This window comes from Ruditapes philippinarum, unplaced genomic scaffold (assembly GCF_026571515.1).
Source record: "Ruditapes philippinarum isolate M1 unplaced genomic scaffold, ASM2657151v2 ctg1273_1_1_1_1, whole genome shotgun sequence".
NCBI lineage: Eukaryota > Metazoa > Mollusca > Bivalvia > Venerida > Veneridae > Ruditapes > Ruditapes philippinarum.
The window spans coordinates 1-16,836 of NW_026865545.1; the positions used below are offsets into that span (position 1 = coordinate 1).

General features: G+C 32.8%; 1 protein-coding gene across 1 annotated transcript; it reads right to left on the bottom strand.

Moving 5' to 3' along the window:
- Positions 1-9,466: 9,466 nt before the first annotated feature.
- LOC132729485 (uncharacterized) lies at positions 9,467-14,980 on the bottom strand. The gene is made up of 3 exons (XM_060715258.1): positions 14,761-14,980; positions 14,103-14,180; positions 9,467-13,479 (listed from the first exon to the last, which is right to left on the bottom strand). The coding sequence occupies exon 3, from the start codon at positions 12,083-12,085 to the stop codon at positions 11,060-11,062; it is 1,026 nt and encodes a 341-aa protein (XP_060571241.1). The 5' UTR covers positions 12,086-13,479; positions 14,103-14,180; positions 14,761-14,980; the 3' UTR covers positions 9,467-11,059.
- Between the last annotated feature and the right edge of the window lie 1,856 nt (positions 14,981-16,836).

Genomic DNA, 16,836 nt, shown 5'->3' on the forward strand with positions numbered 1-16,836 from the left:
AAGCCAAAAATTTTAAAAGCTTGTATTTTTAAAACGCACAAAACCCCTAAAATTTTTGCTACTTTCAAAATTGGATGAGAACAACATAATTTGCTAAATTTTTCAAGTGAGTTTTTTTTGGGTTCGAGTAAAGAACCACAAATTAAGCAAAGTAAGTCTTTAGATGGTAGGGGGGGTTGGTCCACCTAAATGTTTTTCCGGTCAAATATTACAAATTTTATAAATTTTACTTCTAATTTTACATGATTTTTAATGTAGAGAAAATGACAAAAAGACTCAAGTCCAAGATCAATATGAGGCATCCTAAAAAAATGTTTTTTTTGAGTAACGCGACTACCACAAAATTTTCCCTATCAAAAGTTTTTTCATGTCGATAAAAAATTTTTTTTTATCAGAAAATTATGTTTTGCTTTGTTTTGTTTTTAAAGGTTTAAAAGAAAAATAAAATGTTTATTTTTTATTTGAATTAAAATTTATTTAATTTTTACCAGATTACAAACATAAATTTTCCCCCATTTTTTTAAAATTTCATGTTTTTTCGATAAATCAAAATAAAAAAAAAAAAAAAAAAAAAACACCCAACCCACCTTTAAAAATTTTGGGGGGTTTTTTGCAAAAAAAATTTTTTTTAAAGATGGCCCGACTAAATTCTATCATGTTTTGTTTTTTCAAATTAAAAAAAAAAGAAAAATTAAGAAAATCATTTCAATTTTTTATTTTTAAAAGGCAAAAGTAAGTAAAAAAACAATTCATAAAAATTTAACAAAGCAAAAAAACCCAAAAAAAGAATGAAAAATTCCCAAAATAAAATAGTTAGTTCTTTACCACCTCAAAATTCAAAAATTTTTGGGGAATTATTATCAAAAATTTTTATTTTTATTTATGTAAACAGATACCGTATGGTACTTAAATTAATTTTAAAAAAAATTTGATTAAAAAAAAAATACTACAAAAAAACCACAAATACCCATACAAGAATGTAAATGGTTAAAAAATAATCTGAAGGCACAATTTCCATATTTTTTTACTTAATGAAGATTTCCAAAAAAATAAGATCATCTTTTCTCTCTCTCTCTCATCCTTTAGGAAAAAATCTGTCCAAATAGGAAAAATTATTTTTTAGGCATTGTATTTGGTTAACTGAAAATTTTTTATATGAAATAACTAAAAAATGAAAAAGATTATCCGCTTTTAAACAAATTGTTCTAAAATTGATAAATTCTTGAAAACTAAAAAATTTAAAGATTTGAAAATTCTGTAAAAAAACCCCTCTTTACATTAAAATGTTTTTTAAACAAAAAAAAAATCAAATATAGAAAAAAACAAAATAAAGAAATGGAAGGAAAAAATTTTGGGTTTTTTTTGTTGTGGTTTTTTTTTTTTTCCAAATTTTTTGTTCCCGAAAACATTTTTTTAGTGCAGGGTATTACCCTTTTATTTTCTATATCTCAAATAAACTTGAAACAATGGGAAAAAAATTTCGCTTTCCCCCTTTTACTTTAAATTTCCCTTTTAAATTGCAATTTGTGATATAAATTTTTAGGGGAAACCCGCCCCCCGTCAATTTTCAATTTTTTTAAAAAATCAAAAAACAAAAATTTAACCTTTTAATTATTCAGTTTATCTAAAAAATACCCAAATTTTCCCCAAAAAATCTTGGCCCTAGATATTAGTAATGGGGCTTTTATTTTTCTTATCTGTTGGCACATTCCCCCTATGATTTTTTTGAGGTAAGGTTTTAAAATTTTGCATTTTTATATTAAAAAATTTTAAGTTTCTAAAAAAAAACAAAAAACCAAATTTTTTAAAAAAATTTCAGCAATAAAATTACCCTAAAGGGCCCGAAAAATAAAAAAATTTAAAACCCCAAATCCAAAAATTTTTTCACAAAACCCCAATTAAAAATTTTTAACTATTAAAATATTTTAACACAATTTTTTGGGAAAATTTTATAAAGGACATTGATTTGGGAAAGTGGTATGTGAACATAATAACATGATTTTAAGTTATGTAACCCCCAAAACACATATTGAATGGGGGAATGTGAAATTAAAGCACATATTGGAAAAAAGGGGATGGGACCCAAATTTTTAATTAAACCAAAAGGAAATTACAGGGGGAACATAAACAACCCAAATTTTATTTGGGGGGATGGGGGCATAATAAAGATTTTATAGGGGGAGGGACCAATTTAAAAAAATAAACATGAAATTTAATAGGGGATGGGGCCAATTAAAAAAACCCCAAAGAAATTGGGGGAAATTGGGGATGGTAAAACCATATAATTTGGGGCGAAATAAATGACCTGATTTAATGGGTATTTTGCCATAAAAATCACAAGATTTAAAAGGGTATAAACCCTAAAAGGCACATGGGTTTAATGGGGGAATTTCTTTTTTAAATTAAAACCCGATTTAAAGGGGGACGACCCTAACCAAAATTTAATTTGGGGATATCCCAAATTTAAAAACCATGATTTAAAAAAGGGGGAGGGCCCTAATACACATGTTAAATGGTTAAAACAATTTACAAAGTGAAAAAAAAACAAATAAAGGGGAAGGGTATGGGGGGGAACCCTAAAAACAAAATGATTAATTTGGGGAAAGGCCCATAAAACAAGAATTATGGCCCAAAATACAAAAAAATAAGGGGGGGATTTGGGCCATAATATACGTTGAATATGGGACCCTTTTAAAAACATGTAATTGGGGTTTTTGGGGCCTGGGGAAAATTGGAAATTGGGCCAACAAATTTGGGGAAAGTCTTTCCTTAAAAATTTTTTTTTTAAAAAAAACAATCTTTTGTTTATCCCGGCCCCTTTATCAAAAAAAAATCCCCATTTTATTTAAACTTTACAGTTTCGGCATCTCTAAAAGGTTTTACCTTGGGAAATGAAAAAAATTTTTAATGTAAAATTTTCAAATTTTCCCGGGGTTTCGGGAAAAAAATTTTATATGCCGGGCCCTTTTTAAATACAAGGGCTAAAAGATATTTAAAGGGGTCCCTAGATCACCAAAATTTGGGGAAAACCCCTTCCATACATTTCAATTTCAATTTCGGGACTGGAAAAAACATGTAGGTAAAAAATTTCGGAATTTTTTTATATTTGTAAAATAAAAAATTTAAAAAAAGAAGTTAAAGAAAATTAAACTAAAGCTTATAAAAACACAAATGTAAGTTTTTCTGGAAATCAACAAGGGTCTAAATACCCTGTTTAAAATTTTTTTGGCCCAAAGGAAAAAAGGCTTTCCCGGGGACGGGGAATTTTTAAAAACCCCAAGGGGGCCAGTCAATCCTTTGATTACAGTCAAGGGTGGGCTAAAGTAACCCCCTGGCGACAGTGCCCCCTTTTTCCTTCAAGAAGTCCCTTTTGTACATACCCCCAAAATAACCCTTTTAATCTAAAAAGCAACTTTTTGATGGGGATAGCTTTGCGTTTAAAGGGCCCAAAACGGCCCAACACCATAGAATGGGACGTAATATATTTTCTGGGGGTAGGGTGGAAATTTAAAAACAAATGGGTTAATATTTGTTTAGGTTCATTTTTTTTTAAAAACACAAATATGACCCCTTAATTAAATTTTTAAACCCTTTTGGGGTTTTTCCATAAAATTCCCAACCAAAGCTTTAACAAAAAATTGAACTGTTTCAACGTTAATGTGAAAAGTTCTTAACCTGTTTTTTGATTTTGTTTCCCAAGAAATTACAGGCTTTATAAAAATTTTATACACAAAAACATGTACATTAATTGGGGTAAAAAAAAAAGTTTTAAAATAAAAAGTTTTGTTTAATCTTTGAAATTTCTCAAATTTTCCTAAATCCCAACATACTTTATTTTCCCCAATTTAAGTCAGCGGGCCTCAAATAGTAATAAAAGGCCTGGAAATGTAAAATATCGTCCAAATATGATTCACCGTAAAAATGCCCTTACTCCCTTTCAGCATTGTAGAAAGGTCCACCTTCACAAAACTGTGAAATTGGGCGAAGGCTATATGTTTTTTGGGTTGCTCTGTTTAAATTTTTTTTTTGCAAGTTTTGGGTGCGTTTCATCGTGATAAAAAAAAGGCCACTTACGTCTCCGTGGGTGGAGGTGGGGGCCCCTTTCCAGAACGGTTTTGCAAGGGTTTTAGTTGGTTTTTGGGGGGTTTAAAAATCCCCTGTCCCAATTTGCTCTGACCCCCCTAAAAAAAAAAATTTAAAAAAATTCAACTTTTATTTGTCAAAAAATTATGGGCCAAAAAAACTAATTCAGGCCAAATGGGCCCAAAACAATAAAGTTTGTTTTTGAACCCCGTTTTATCCCGACCCAAAAATTTTTTGGGGTTTTAAAAAAGTTTAAAAGCCAAATTTAAAAAAAAATAATTATCCAAAACCCCAATTTAAAAAACCCAAATTTTGTTTTTTAATTTTGAAATTTAAAATTTTTAGGATTTAATACAACAAACAAACAAAAAACAGCTTAATGGAATTTAAAAACACTTATAATTAAAACAGTATTATTATGAAGGGAAGTCATGTAATGCAAAGGTTTATATAAAACGAAACAAGCAATGTAGGTTTTTTTAAAAAAAATTTAATTAGGCATAGGAAATAGAAAAAATTGAACCCCATTATAAAACGAGCGTTATCCTCAACTATTCCATGTTGGATCAGGGTAGATTCCGCCAAGAAATCCGACACGAGTTCTACATACGCCCCCCCCGGGAACGCCCAAACTGTTGCCTCGGGAACCAAAATTCAACTCATTCGCAAATGTTGCCCGCTTTTAAATAAACCACCTGGCCTTCTTTTTAATGTTATCAAAAGAAAGAAATAATACAGATAAATGGTAATGAAAGGTGAGATAAAAAAGCAAATTCGTTGAATTTAATATCCCCCGCCGAGTATGGTTATTTAAATTAACCCAACAACTGAAGAATAAAAGGGTTTTTTATATATTTAAACAGGCATAAAAATAATATTTTTGGGAAATTTAAAATTCAGGGAAAAAAAGCCATAAAATTTTGTTAAATAGTAAAATCTGGGAAAAGCCCAAAAAGAAAGTATGCAAACTAAATAATCACGGGCCTAAATTTTGATTTAATATCTGGGCTGGAAAAGGGAACTATTAAAGCACACTCCTCTTTTGTATCCCCTAAAATTTTATTGAATTTAAACCGGGGTACCAAAAATTTGCGAGGGAAAAAATATTTTCCCAAAATGGGTACTGGGATAAAACTAATCAAAGGGGCCCTAATCTTGAGTTTAAAATGTCTGAAAACCCAAAAAAAGCCATGATAAAGCGGGATCTCCTCTTGGTAATTTAGTTCCCCCTAAAGTTTTTGTTGAATTTCCCCCAGTAGTTGAGAGAAGTAGTTTCGGAAACGATTTTTTCTCTTTTACATACTACAAAATAAAAAGGGCCATAAATCTTTAGTTAAAGGGTTTTGACCGGGGCCAAACCCATGAAAAGCGCATTCCTCTTGGGATTTGAAGGTTTTCCCATAAAATTTTTTTGAAATTTAGCCAGTTTGTTTTCAGAAATAATCTTTGGAAAAGATTTTTTCCCATAGCTTTTTGGGATAATTAATAAAAGGGGCCCTACCTGAGTTTAAAAGGCTGCCAACCAAACCCCGACAGGGATCGCTCCCCTTTTTTATTGGGAAGGGTTTCCCTAAAAATTCGTTGAATTTCCCCCATATTCAGAGAAGTAGCGGGGGAAAAGATTTTTTCCTATAGCATTAAATACATAAAATTTAAGGGGAAAAACCTGTTAAAAATATGGAACAACCCACGATATGGGTCTCCTCTTAAAGGGGTATTCCCCTAAAATTTGGGTTTAAATTTCCCGCCCCGTAGTTGCAGAGAATACTTCGAAAAATAAAATTTGGACGGGGCCGGACGACGGACGGACAGGGCGGACGGTCCCGGGTGTGCCATCTCCTCTTGAATTGATGATTCCCCCTAAAGTTTTGTTGAATTTCCCGCCATAAATTTCAGAAACCCACTCCCCGGAAAAGAAATTCGGAAAGGGGGACGGACGGCGGACCCAAAGCCAAAAATATATTCCCCCCCCCGATCCCCGGGGGATAAACAAAAAAACAGTAATATTATAACCTTATTGTAAGCTCTATTAAAAATAATGCCAAATTAAAGTTTTAAAAAGAAGGGAAACCCGTTTATTATATAATCTATTTGTCCCCTTTTTTGAAATGTAAATAAAACTTACTGGCAAACAAGTAAAAATTTATTGTCATAAAAAAAAAGGCAGTTTTTAAAAGAAAAGGGCCCAATAAATTTGAAATGATAAAAAAAGTGCTTTTTCAAACATAGGGTTTAAAGTCCCTTTTAATTTAAATTTTGACATATTTTAGGAAAATTTTAAAAAAAATTTTAATAGATTTCTGGGAATAAAAGTATTTTAAACCCAAATATGACATAGTATTAAAAATATAATCTTTAATGGATAAACATATTTATGATTAAACAAAAATTTATGCTTTGTAAATTTAATAAAAGACAGTAGTTTTAAATTTTTTTAAAAATTTGGGAAAAATTTTTTTCTACTGGGTAAATATTAACAAAAATCTGAAAAATAATTTGGGAAAAGAAAAGAACATTTTACCAAAACATGTGATAAAATTAAAAAAGGGGCAAAAGGGATTTTAGCTGCATATTGGGGCTCAACCTGTTTTGGTCTTTTCATTTCCTAGACTTTCTGCCCTTTTTTTTTTGGATTAATACCATTCTTCAATAAGTGGTTTCTCTCTTATATTTTGGGGGGGAAATTGGTCCGCATACCGGTAGTGCAGACTTTCCAATGCATATTTTTTTCTTAATATAAAGATTAATATTATTTACATAATTATTAATTAACCAGGTAAAATAAATTGGGAAAAAGGGGAATCTTTTAAGCAAATAATAAAACTATTCGAATTCACTAATGGGATTTACACATTGAAGGGGATTAGGAACATTTTTTAAATTAATACTATTTTTTAAACTTAAATTACATAAACTGTCATCTATGCAGAACTATTTTTACCCATTTAAATACTCACTATTTAATCAAACCACTATAGAATTGATAAATTTAATGCCTAGGTCACAAATGAAATGGCCTGCCCAATTAAAGATTTAACAGCAGATCGGCCGCTTGGACAATTTCGTGGACCAAGTTAATTTTAAAATTTGATACCTTGCGGTTTTTAAATTTAAAATTTTTTATTTTAAAGTTTGACACCTTGCGTGGTCATGAAATGAAAGGTCCCGGGCAAATTTTTTGCTGAATTCTTTTACAGAAAGCATTCAAGGATCGTGCATCCCGGGGCTGATTCTGGATGGATGCCCTGTGTGCTTCATAAATGGATGCAAGTCCACTGTGCGGGCCTTGGGTTCAAGCTTGAACATTTTAATGATTATCTTTAAAATAGTCAGTTGGTCAATATGCAACAAAGGAAGTTCTAGAGCATAAGATAATCCTCTGCAGCCATGGTTCACCCACAAAAAATTTTTCTACAAACCACTTCTGTGTTGACTCTCGTCATAAAAAGCCTGCTGCAACAATTAAAATTTTGGCTTTGCCTTAAGAAGAATTCCGCATGTAAAAACGTTTTTGGCTCGACAAGAAATTTCATGTTAAACCAAAGGGAAGTTAACAATAATGATTTTTTTGAAGCTCAATTTAAAAACAAGTTTTTAGTAAAGTGAAACCAGAATTACAAACAAACTCCAAGCAGCCCGGTCCCCAATTCAACAACAGAATGACACATTTGGTGCCCCTTCCATGACGTCCAGTTGCAATGGGGGTCTATTCGGGAAGCGTGTGTGGCCCGAGCAATTGTTTTCAGGGTGCCCTTAAAAATTGAATGGTTTTATTTGTATCACAATCACGCCCAATCCCAAAAAACATTGCATGGGTACTGCTCGATGATTTTTAAAAAACATTGCCTGGGTACTGGCCTGATGATTTTAACTCTCTGACCCCAAAAAATTATTCCCCAGATGCCGAAAGCTTCAAGTTGTACAGCTCCCTGCTTGGATTTAGCCAAAAATTTTCCAGCCTGAAATGCCCATTTTCAATTTGGCACAGCCGCCGTAACGGAACGCTGTGCATTATTGGAGAAACAAACACTGCTGGAGGCTGTTTTTATTTGTAACTGTGTCCGTTATCACTAAACCTTTAAGGCCCTGTCACACTAGACTGCACTTTCACTGCGTTTGGGCACTGCGTTGGCATGCGTTGTTAAATTTATTAAAGAGCCGGGAGATCGCAATAAAAAAAAAAATATTTGATGAATGACATGGAGAATTCAAGGCATCTTCACGGCGTCCTCACAGCGATCTGGTGATGCTACGGAGCTTCCACGAATTTAAATTATGCCGATTATCTGCGTTTAGACTACACTTCTACTAAGTTCTTTGCACTTCCTCTGCGTTTGGCAGCATGTAGAGACGCCGCTTAAATCTCTGTACAAGCCATGCTAAAACCACCACGATCATTTGCATTCCTTTTGCTCTTTCATGGCACTCCTGTTGTGTTATATAAGCTCCACCCCCTGTTTGTATGAGAAGGAAGTGATGACTTTGTTTAGCATGATCAAAAAAGCCGGATAGTTGGTCGGGGTTCTAACAGTGTAAATGGGAATGCATAAGCCGTGACCTTGGGTGGAACTTGCCCGGATCTGTCTGTGCTCATTCCCTGTTTCTGAAATTTTTTTTGGGCCCAAAAAGGCCACGCCCCAAATGTGACAGGGGTTTTAAGATAATTAAAAGGTGTTCATTTAATTATCTGAGAAATGATTATATTTTTCTAAGGGTTTTCTTCACCCCCCAACTTTAAAAAGTGTTTAAAAATAGTTTATATTCACAAATTTTGAAAAAGGGTTTATTGGAATTTTAAAAACCGAAAAAAACATAGGCACTTTGGGCCCAAAAACTTTTTATTTTGAAAAATTAAAAAAAATTCAAAAATGTATAAAAAAATACTACGGGGTTTTGGGAGCCGGGCCAAAGTTTTTTAAAACAAAGGAAGTGGGGTTGGGTGGGGTAAATTTTCCCTTTAAAAAAAACTATCCGATTCCCATAATTTGAGACTATTGCTAATACGGGGACCACACTTTTTGATATTTGCCCTGGGACCCGCATCAACCAAATGTTTTAAATTTGGGGACTCGGGAGCCCGTTAAATTTTTTTTAAAAAATTTTTCACCCGTCAACGCACTTTCCCTTCTTTTAAAAAAGGCGGCTGCGAAACCTTGTAGTATTTTATATACATGATATGAATTTTTTTTTACATAAATCAAAATCATAAAAGCTTTTGGAACCGAGTGCCTATGGAAAAAAGGTGTGAAAAAAGTATAAAACATAGTAAAGATTAGAGTCAACGAAAATTACGAGAAACAAGAAGTACCAGTTAGAATACCTTTCTTTTCTTTTTGGAAAATAAATATTAACTCTTATCACAGATTTAAATTACAATTAGGGTAAAGTGATCGTGAGTCGGACACCTTCCGGTTTCTTCTGCGTGTAAGATCTATTTTTAGAAACATAATGGGGTTTCCAGAGAACTTACACCCGAGGTTATTCATTAATACGCAGAAAAATAGTCATAAATGCTGGGAACAAGTAAAAGAAAAGAAAATATTCGCGTATTAATCCAGGTACCAGCTTTTGATGGTGACTCGGACAGTTTTGATGGAGAGTTGGACACCTTTTTTTTTAACAAGACCGTTAAGATTTCAGTCCTGTTTTCATTAGAATACGACTAATTAGTTCAGGAGAAGTGCATGAATTGTTATATACAAGCAATTTCCTATGAAGACTGGAATTTTATATAACATTATACTTAAAATAATAATTTGCAAGTATACAAACATGACGCTAAACATCTGGATAACGTTAATTGACCAGGTACATGCAGGGGTACCACGAAGTGAAGTGTGAAGTTATCTTAAAAATGGCACGGGGTCGGACAGTTTACCGTTTATATATGTTTATATACAAAATATAACATCACAATTCCTTAAATTTTACTGCTGTTCACGTACAAGTATTTAATACAAACAGTTTAAAATATTAAGATATATCATAACGTGCGACACAGTTCCATCGAAACCAAATCAATGAAAATTATTTTCGTTTCCAAAACGAACGACGGCGATATGTTTTGGGAAAATTCACATAATCAACTGATAATTAATTAAGCTATTTAACGATATTGTGAACACAATCTACGAACTTCTGTTCCTGTATGTAATATTTCTTGTATTTGTTTATTTATAATTATCAGATAAAAATGAAGAATTATAAGAACATCAATTACCGGTAATGTTTATTTTTCTTTTGTCAAATATTAATTATTCATATTTTATGTATACAACTGTCCGTCCGTTATGCGATCGGTAGTCAACCTTATACTCTTTTAAACTTTCGACGCGCACATCTTTGTAAAAATCAGTGACATATGCCAAAATAATATGTTCTACGGCAGACTGTAAACTATGCCAAATACACTGGAAAACGCTCCTGAGAGCATCCTAGAATAAAAAGATTTCCGGGGGAGCATGCCCCCGTAACCCTCTCGAACCACCAAATTTGCAGCACGAATCGCAAAATCATGACGACGGACCTGGTATGGACCATTTCTTAATTCATTCAAAACCTTTCGATGAACTGATTTGGTAAGGGAAACATGCAATTGGGGCAAGTATATATAAAACTTTCATCTATAGTTTTGAAAGGTCTAACTGTAAACATGTACTTTATAAAATGTAATTGTTACTTGTATCGTATAATTGTTAGCAATTAAAAATTAAGAAAAAAGAAAACAGTAAACACATTTATATGGATATAAATGTTTAATTCTTTTATTTGTTATAAACCATATTTTTCTATATCATTTTACTAAAATTGTAACAGTAACAGTATGTAAGTACGCCCAAGTAAAAAGTTAGTCCATTTTAAGTAAAACAAATAATTTTCTCTATCTAACAAACTCTTAATTAAGTAACAAAACTTTAAATTACTTTGTGACGAACTATAATGTTGATACTTTCGTTTGTCGTACAACAATTACTTTTCATTTCTTTTTATTGATTTGTTTCTTCTTAGCTTTGTTTTGTGTGTCTATAGCTTTAAGCAATCTTTTTCTTTCACGTTCTTGTTTTCTATTTTCTTTTTCAATACTTTTTCTCTTTTTTTCTTCTTCACAGTTAAGTTTTTCCATATACACTTCGTCGGCGGTTATAACAAAATAATTTTGTCCAGTATGTTTGCGTTTTGCGGGAGCTTTCTTTGCATTTGCTGGTTTTGGTAATGGAAACATATCTTCCATGACCTTGTTTACTGCTGTTGCCTCCTTAGGTGCAATATCATTTATTTTTGACTTATACATTTTCCAAGTTTCATATAATTTGTCGTTTAAGGCAATGCCGCTCAAATAGGCTGCGCAATATTTTGCTAATGTATCTGGGGATAATGCTGATTCAATTACTTTAAGTGCTTTTTTGTCAGAAACCACTGTTAAATTTTGATCTTCCATGTCTTCCATATTATCATCCTGGTTTTCAAGATTAAGAGTTAATGGGAGATCAATTACTTGGACGGCATTTTCGTTCGTGAGTTCATTTTCAATATTAATATCGTACACTGTGGGGAGGAACGGATCCGAGCTATTTTCTTGTAGTGGTGTGCCCTCTGATTCAGTTAAAAGAGAGACCGATGTTAATGATGCTGATGAAACAGCTACAGCTGCCTCTGAGTCCGGTTCCGGATGTGTTATTGTATTATGATGTTGATTTTGGAGGTCACTTGGGGCAAATGCTGCTTCTGGAATAGCTTCAGGGTTGAACGGAAGAATGCCAGTAGCTTTAAATCCGCTTACTATATTGTCTGAACGGATGGAGGATTTCCAGGCCTTACCAAATATTCGCAGGAATTGAGCATGACCTAAAGATATACCTGTCTGCTTCACAAAGTCATCAACTTCGGCATTCCATGCTGTCTTCAATGACTTGAAGACAGCACGGTCAAATGGCTGTGTCCAATTACTGGTATGACTTGGAAGCTCACCCAATATAATATTTTCCTCTCTTGCAAGCTTCATAAATTCTATGCTACTGTGTGATCCATGCCCATCAAAAATCAATAGTTGTGGACGTTCATCTCCAATGCATGGTAAAAATGTCTTTTCAAACCAAAGTTTCCCTATACCGACTTTTGTCCACCCAGAGTCACTTACAGAAAACTTTGAACCTCTAATAGGTGAGTCAGGACACTCAACACTTTCAATATCAAACCCATGCAACTTTTTGGAAGTTTTACCTGGGATGATGAAGTGTGGTGGGATTGCCCGACCAGCAGCATTTCCACAGGCAATAACTGTTATCGTCTCCCGTGAAACATTCGATTTACCATGTACTGTTTTAGCGCCTTTAGTTGCCAAAACTTTACATGGCTTATGGGAAGATTAATCCCGGTTTCATCCATATTCCATATTCGACTAGGGAAATGATGCAAATCTGTATGATCATAGACTTCCTTCAAGTCTTTGAAATACTTTGCAATCCTTTCCCTAGTCATGGCATTATGGCGACTGGTTGCGGTAGCTTCAGGAAATCTTAAAGAAAAGGTTGGGTGTCTTGACTTTAAGGCCCGCCACCACATGTCTGATGGTTTGCCCTTCTTAAAAGGGTTTTCCTTCTCCTCAGCATAAACTCCAACAAACCTTAGAAACGAACCCTTCGAAAATCCCAAGCCCTTCTCAGCCCGTTTGACGGCGGCATTTATCATTTCATTTTCTTCCTCTTTACTAAAATGGCTATCGTTGCCCCATTTACTTCCTTCCTCGACAGACCCATTAACCCTATCATACAGCGTAGATTTTGGAACCTGATATTTCTCTGACGCCTTTCTAATAGACATACCATTTCGAACGGCAGCTAATGCCGACGACATAGCTTCCGCAGACCAGTCCCTCATATCTGCTGAAAAAAAAATGTATAAATCATAAGCAAACAATCAAAATCATTAAACCATTTATTTCACAATAAGATCACTTCATGTAAGGAATACTGTCTTTTACAATGATAACTCTGGTGTAATTGTATTTACATATCGATTTAAAAGACTTTTACTTCATATGTACGACCAAGGTTCTCTACAATAAAGTTTGCCATACTTTCAGAACATTTAAATCCAATACTACAGTTTTGTTTGGGACCTTTGAAGCGTGAAAACTTCTCTGCAGCAAATTTTGCTCTTAAATATATTTTTCCAGAGATGAGGTTCATAACTGGTGCAAGTTTAGATGCATCCTCTTTAATTAAATAGCCCACTTTGTTCTGCAAGTTTACGTCACTGTACACGGCAATAGCGTTTTGGTCTTTTGGATTATCAATTTCCTTTTTGCAATAATACAGAATCCCGACTTCTAATTCTTTTCTCCCCCAATGGTGCATACCAACAGTAAATAAACCACGGATAATAACATTCTTCATCCTGAATATTAGAAAAGATAAAGAAAAGTGTTTACTTTTACGATAATTATTCTTATCATATGTAAAAGCACAGTACTCCTTACAAGAAACAGTTAAATTTATATAGCAACATCAAAAAGTTTTATTTTGATACATAAAATTTAAAATATAATAACCCACACATTGTACCTTGAGCATTTTCCAAATCAAATGTCGCCAAACAAAAATAATTGAATTTATATTAATTTTACAACGGAAACGCAAGTCAGCGGTATTTTAAAAAAAAAAAATAAACACGCATTATTTCAGTAACTTTTTTTGTTACGTAAACATCTGAATATCATATTTATCTGAGAATTAGAAGACTGTTTTAGGAAATGCATATCTAAAAGTAATTATGTTTAAAACAATTCTTGTGTAATAGAATAATAATGCTTCAAATAGTGTTACGCATTTATTTTTGCAAGTCACTTAACTCAAATCATTTTTGCAAATCAACTACTTATAAATTAATTTCGAACACTAAATTGGTTACAAATCATGAAGTATTTACAAAAACTAAATGGGTCTAGCGAAGTTCTTGTCTCTCTTCATTTTCATTGACCAAAACTAAATAAAGAAATAATAATTACTTTTAATACTAACTCGTTTCTTTTTGCTGGATATTGAGAATCAGTAAATATTCAATAGACGTTCTTTTATTCCTATTACAAGTTTGTGAAACTGAAATAAACAGAAGACAGAGCATCATAATTAAATGTATTAGTTAATATTTCAAATAATTTATAAGAGATTAAAAATAACTGAGAAAAGCGAAGATATTCTATCATATCTTATGATCTCGAATTTTTGTCATGTGAAAACATTGGATATGTACAGATTATTCAAATTATGCACTCAAAGAAATTTATATATCTAGGACTTAATCATTTAATAGTTTATCTTTGTTATGTATTTTTGCGCCAAAAAAAATAGGAAAAGGACAAGATTCAAGAAAATATACTAAATTTGTTAATGTATGATTTAGAACTAATCAATTAAATTAAATATGAAATGATGATGTTGAGCCGGACAGTGTCCGACTCTGCATTGAATTAACATTTTCAGCTGTCCGACTTAACATCATATAATATAATCTAACAATAATCACGCCACATTTTATTGCACAATAGCAAATGGATAAATATAGTCATTATTTAAAGAAAAAATGACTATTAACTATATACACATGGTTTAAATATCTTCATTTAGTAATATAGCCAAATTTAGTAACAGTCAAAGATGAACAACTCTTGATTTTTACCTGAAAACGATTTCAAATTTTCGCGCGTTTTGTGGTTTGTTGTGCTTGACTTTGGAAAAGACCGGAAATACGTCATCAGGGTATTGAAAACGGTGCGCGTGAGTAAGATTGTTTATCTCGCGGTATGTTTATGTTTTACGATGATCCAAGTGAGTAAATTGCTGTAAAATAAGCGTCAAAAATGTCCGACTCTGTATCGCGTCCGACTTAAAATTAGTTTACCCTATAGAGGCCAGAGCAGATCGTGACATATGTTTAAATGTAACTTAAAAGTAGTGTTTAGCTGTCCCTTTTCTTTTCACACTAAATTCTATTTCCAACTCGTTTGCTTTTCTACAATTGTATAAAATTTCTAAAATATTGCATGTTAACAAAGTTGCAAATATCCGCTGATTTACATCATGTATATTGTTACTCCTAATCGCTTGTCATAAAGTCAGTACAGGTGATGGAGTGGTGATTAGGTAAAATCTATTTTAAGAACACTGTTACCTTCAAGATCGAAGCCTATTGATTGAACATGGCCCTTCAGAGTGTTGTTGGGGACTTTGGTGTATTGCTTGCAATAGTTATACTTAGATAATTGCTTATTACTTTTGTGTTGGAAGTACTAATTCTTATTTACCTAATGATCAGAATATTGACCTTAAGAGAATATTGACCTGAGCACCTGTATCAATTTTCATATTCAGTATGTTTAAAAGACTGTACAGGCATTCGTGTCATCATCAGAAGGTAGATACCAATCTATAGCATTTGTGTTAAAATGTGTTACCTCATTTAATATTCGCTTCCAAAATCTCTTTCTCTTTCAATCCTACATACTTCTGCAGAATACAAAATGATTGAATTGTGTACAGTAGTTTAACACGTTTGATCCCATACTAGCGATTAACTTGCTTGATAGTAATAGTAGTTGAAGTAGTAGTTGACTGATTCTAGTGGCATATTTGTTGCAGTCTATCATCGAAACTGCTTAAATTGTGGTGGTGCTGCTGCTAAAATCAAAGAAATATCTCTTGAAGATTCAAAATATCAGCAATGTAATTGTGGGCATTAAATGACTAATCTGTAAACATATTAATTGTGACACGCTTTTAGACTCCACGTCCGGTCTTCTACATTATACAAAACTATCAAACTACAATGTTCCCAAAACTCGTGAATTATATGACCAGGGAGGATTAACTAAATATTTTGCAGTGTACATGTTTTCTGTTTGTTTGTTTTGTTGTTTGTTACAGGAAAATGATGTCAACGGAAGTGAAAGTATAAATACATGACGAATATCACATGGGAATGTCGTCATCATCACTATTTTAATTCGACATCAAGTGCGACTAGATAAAATTACAAATTCATGTTTGTTTGTTGTTTTTTCTTGAAAACGCATAGATCTCAAATAATTTTTTTTATTATAAACAACTTCAAAGAACACAAGCCCATTTATATGGAATTGCTAAAACTTGGTTAGTTACCGTTAAATTATTGCGGACATGGGGAAACGAGATGACAATGATGATATGATAATAGTTGCTCTTGTTCATTGTTTTCATCGAGCTATTTTTCTTTCCTCAGTCTTTCAAAAAATACGTTTGTCCTTATATTCTGGAAAGATATTGTTAGTGTATTGTGATACTTTCCCACTATATCGATACATCGGAGGTGAAATATGTATTGCATCGCAAATATATTTGGAATTTGTAATTTCATTACGATGCAGACATCGAGGACAGGGCAGATCGCGATGAAGCGTTACACCTCTACCTGTGACCCAGAACTTTGAACTAGTGACCCAAAATCAATAGGGGTCATCTAATAGTTATGACCAATCAATATTAGAAATATGAATACTTTGTGATAAATAGTTTTCAAGATAATGAGCAGAAACCATACTAACATTCAAGAACCCTGTGAACTTTACCTTTGACCTAGCCACCCCAAAATCAATAGGGTCACTTACTAGTTATGACCAATCAGTATGTGAAATATGAAGACTTTGTGATAAAAAATCTTAAAGATTTTATGTGGAAACCATTCTGACACTTAAGGCCCCTGTGACCTTGACCTTTGATC

Bases quoted from the DNA above. Each gene is read 5' to 3' on its own strand.
- LOC132729485 (XM_060715258.1), bottom strand. From the start codon at position 12,085: ATGAAGCTTGCAAGAGAGGAAAATATTATATTGGGTGAGCTTCCAAGT.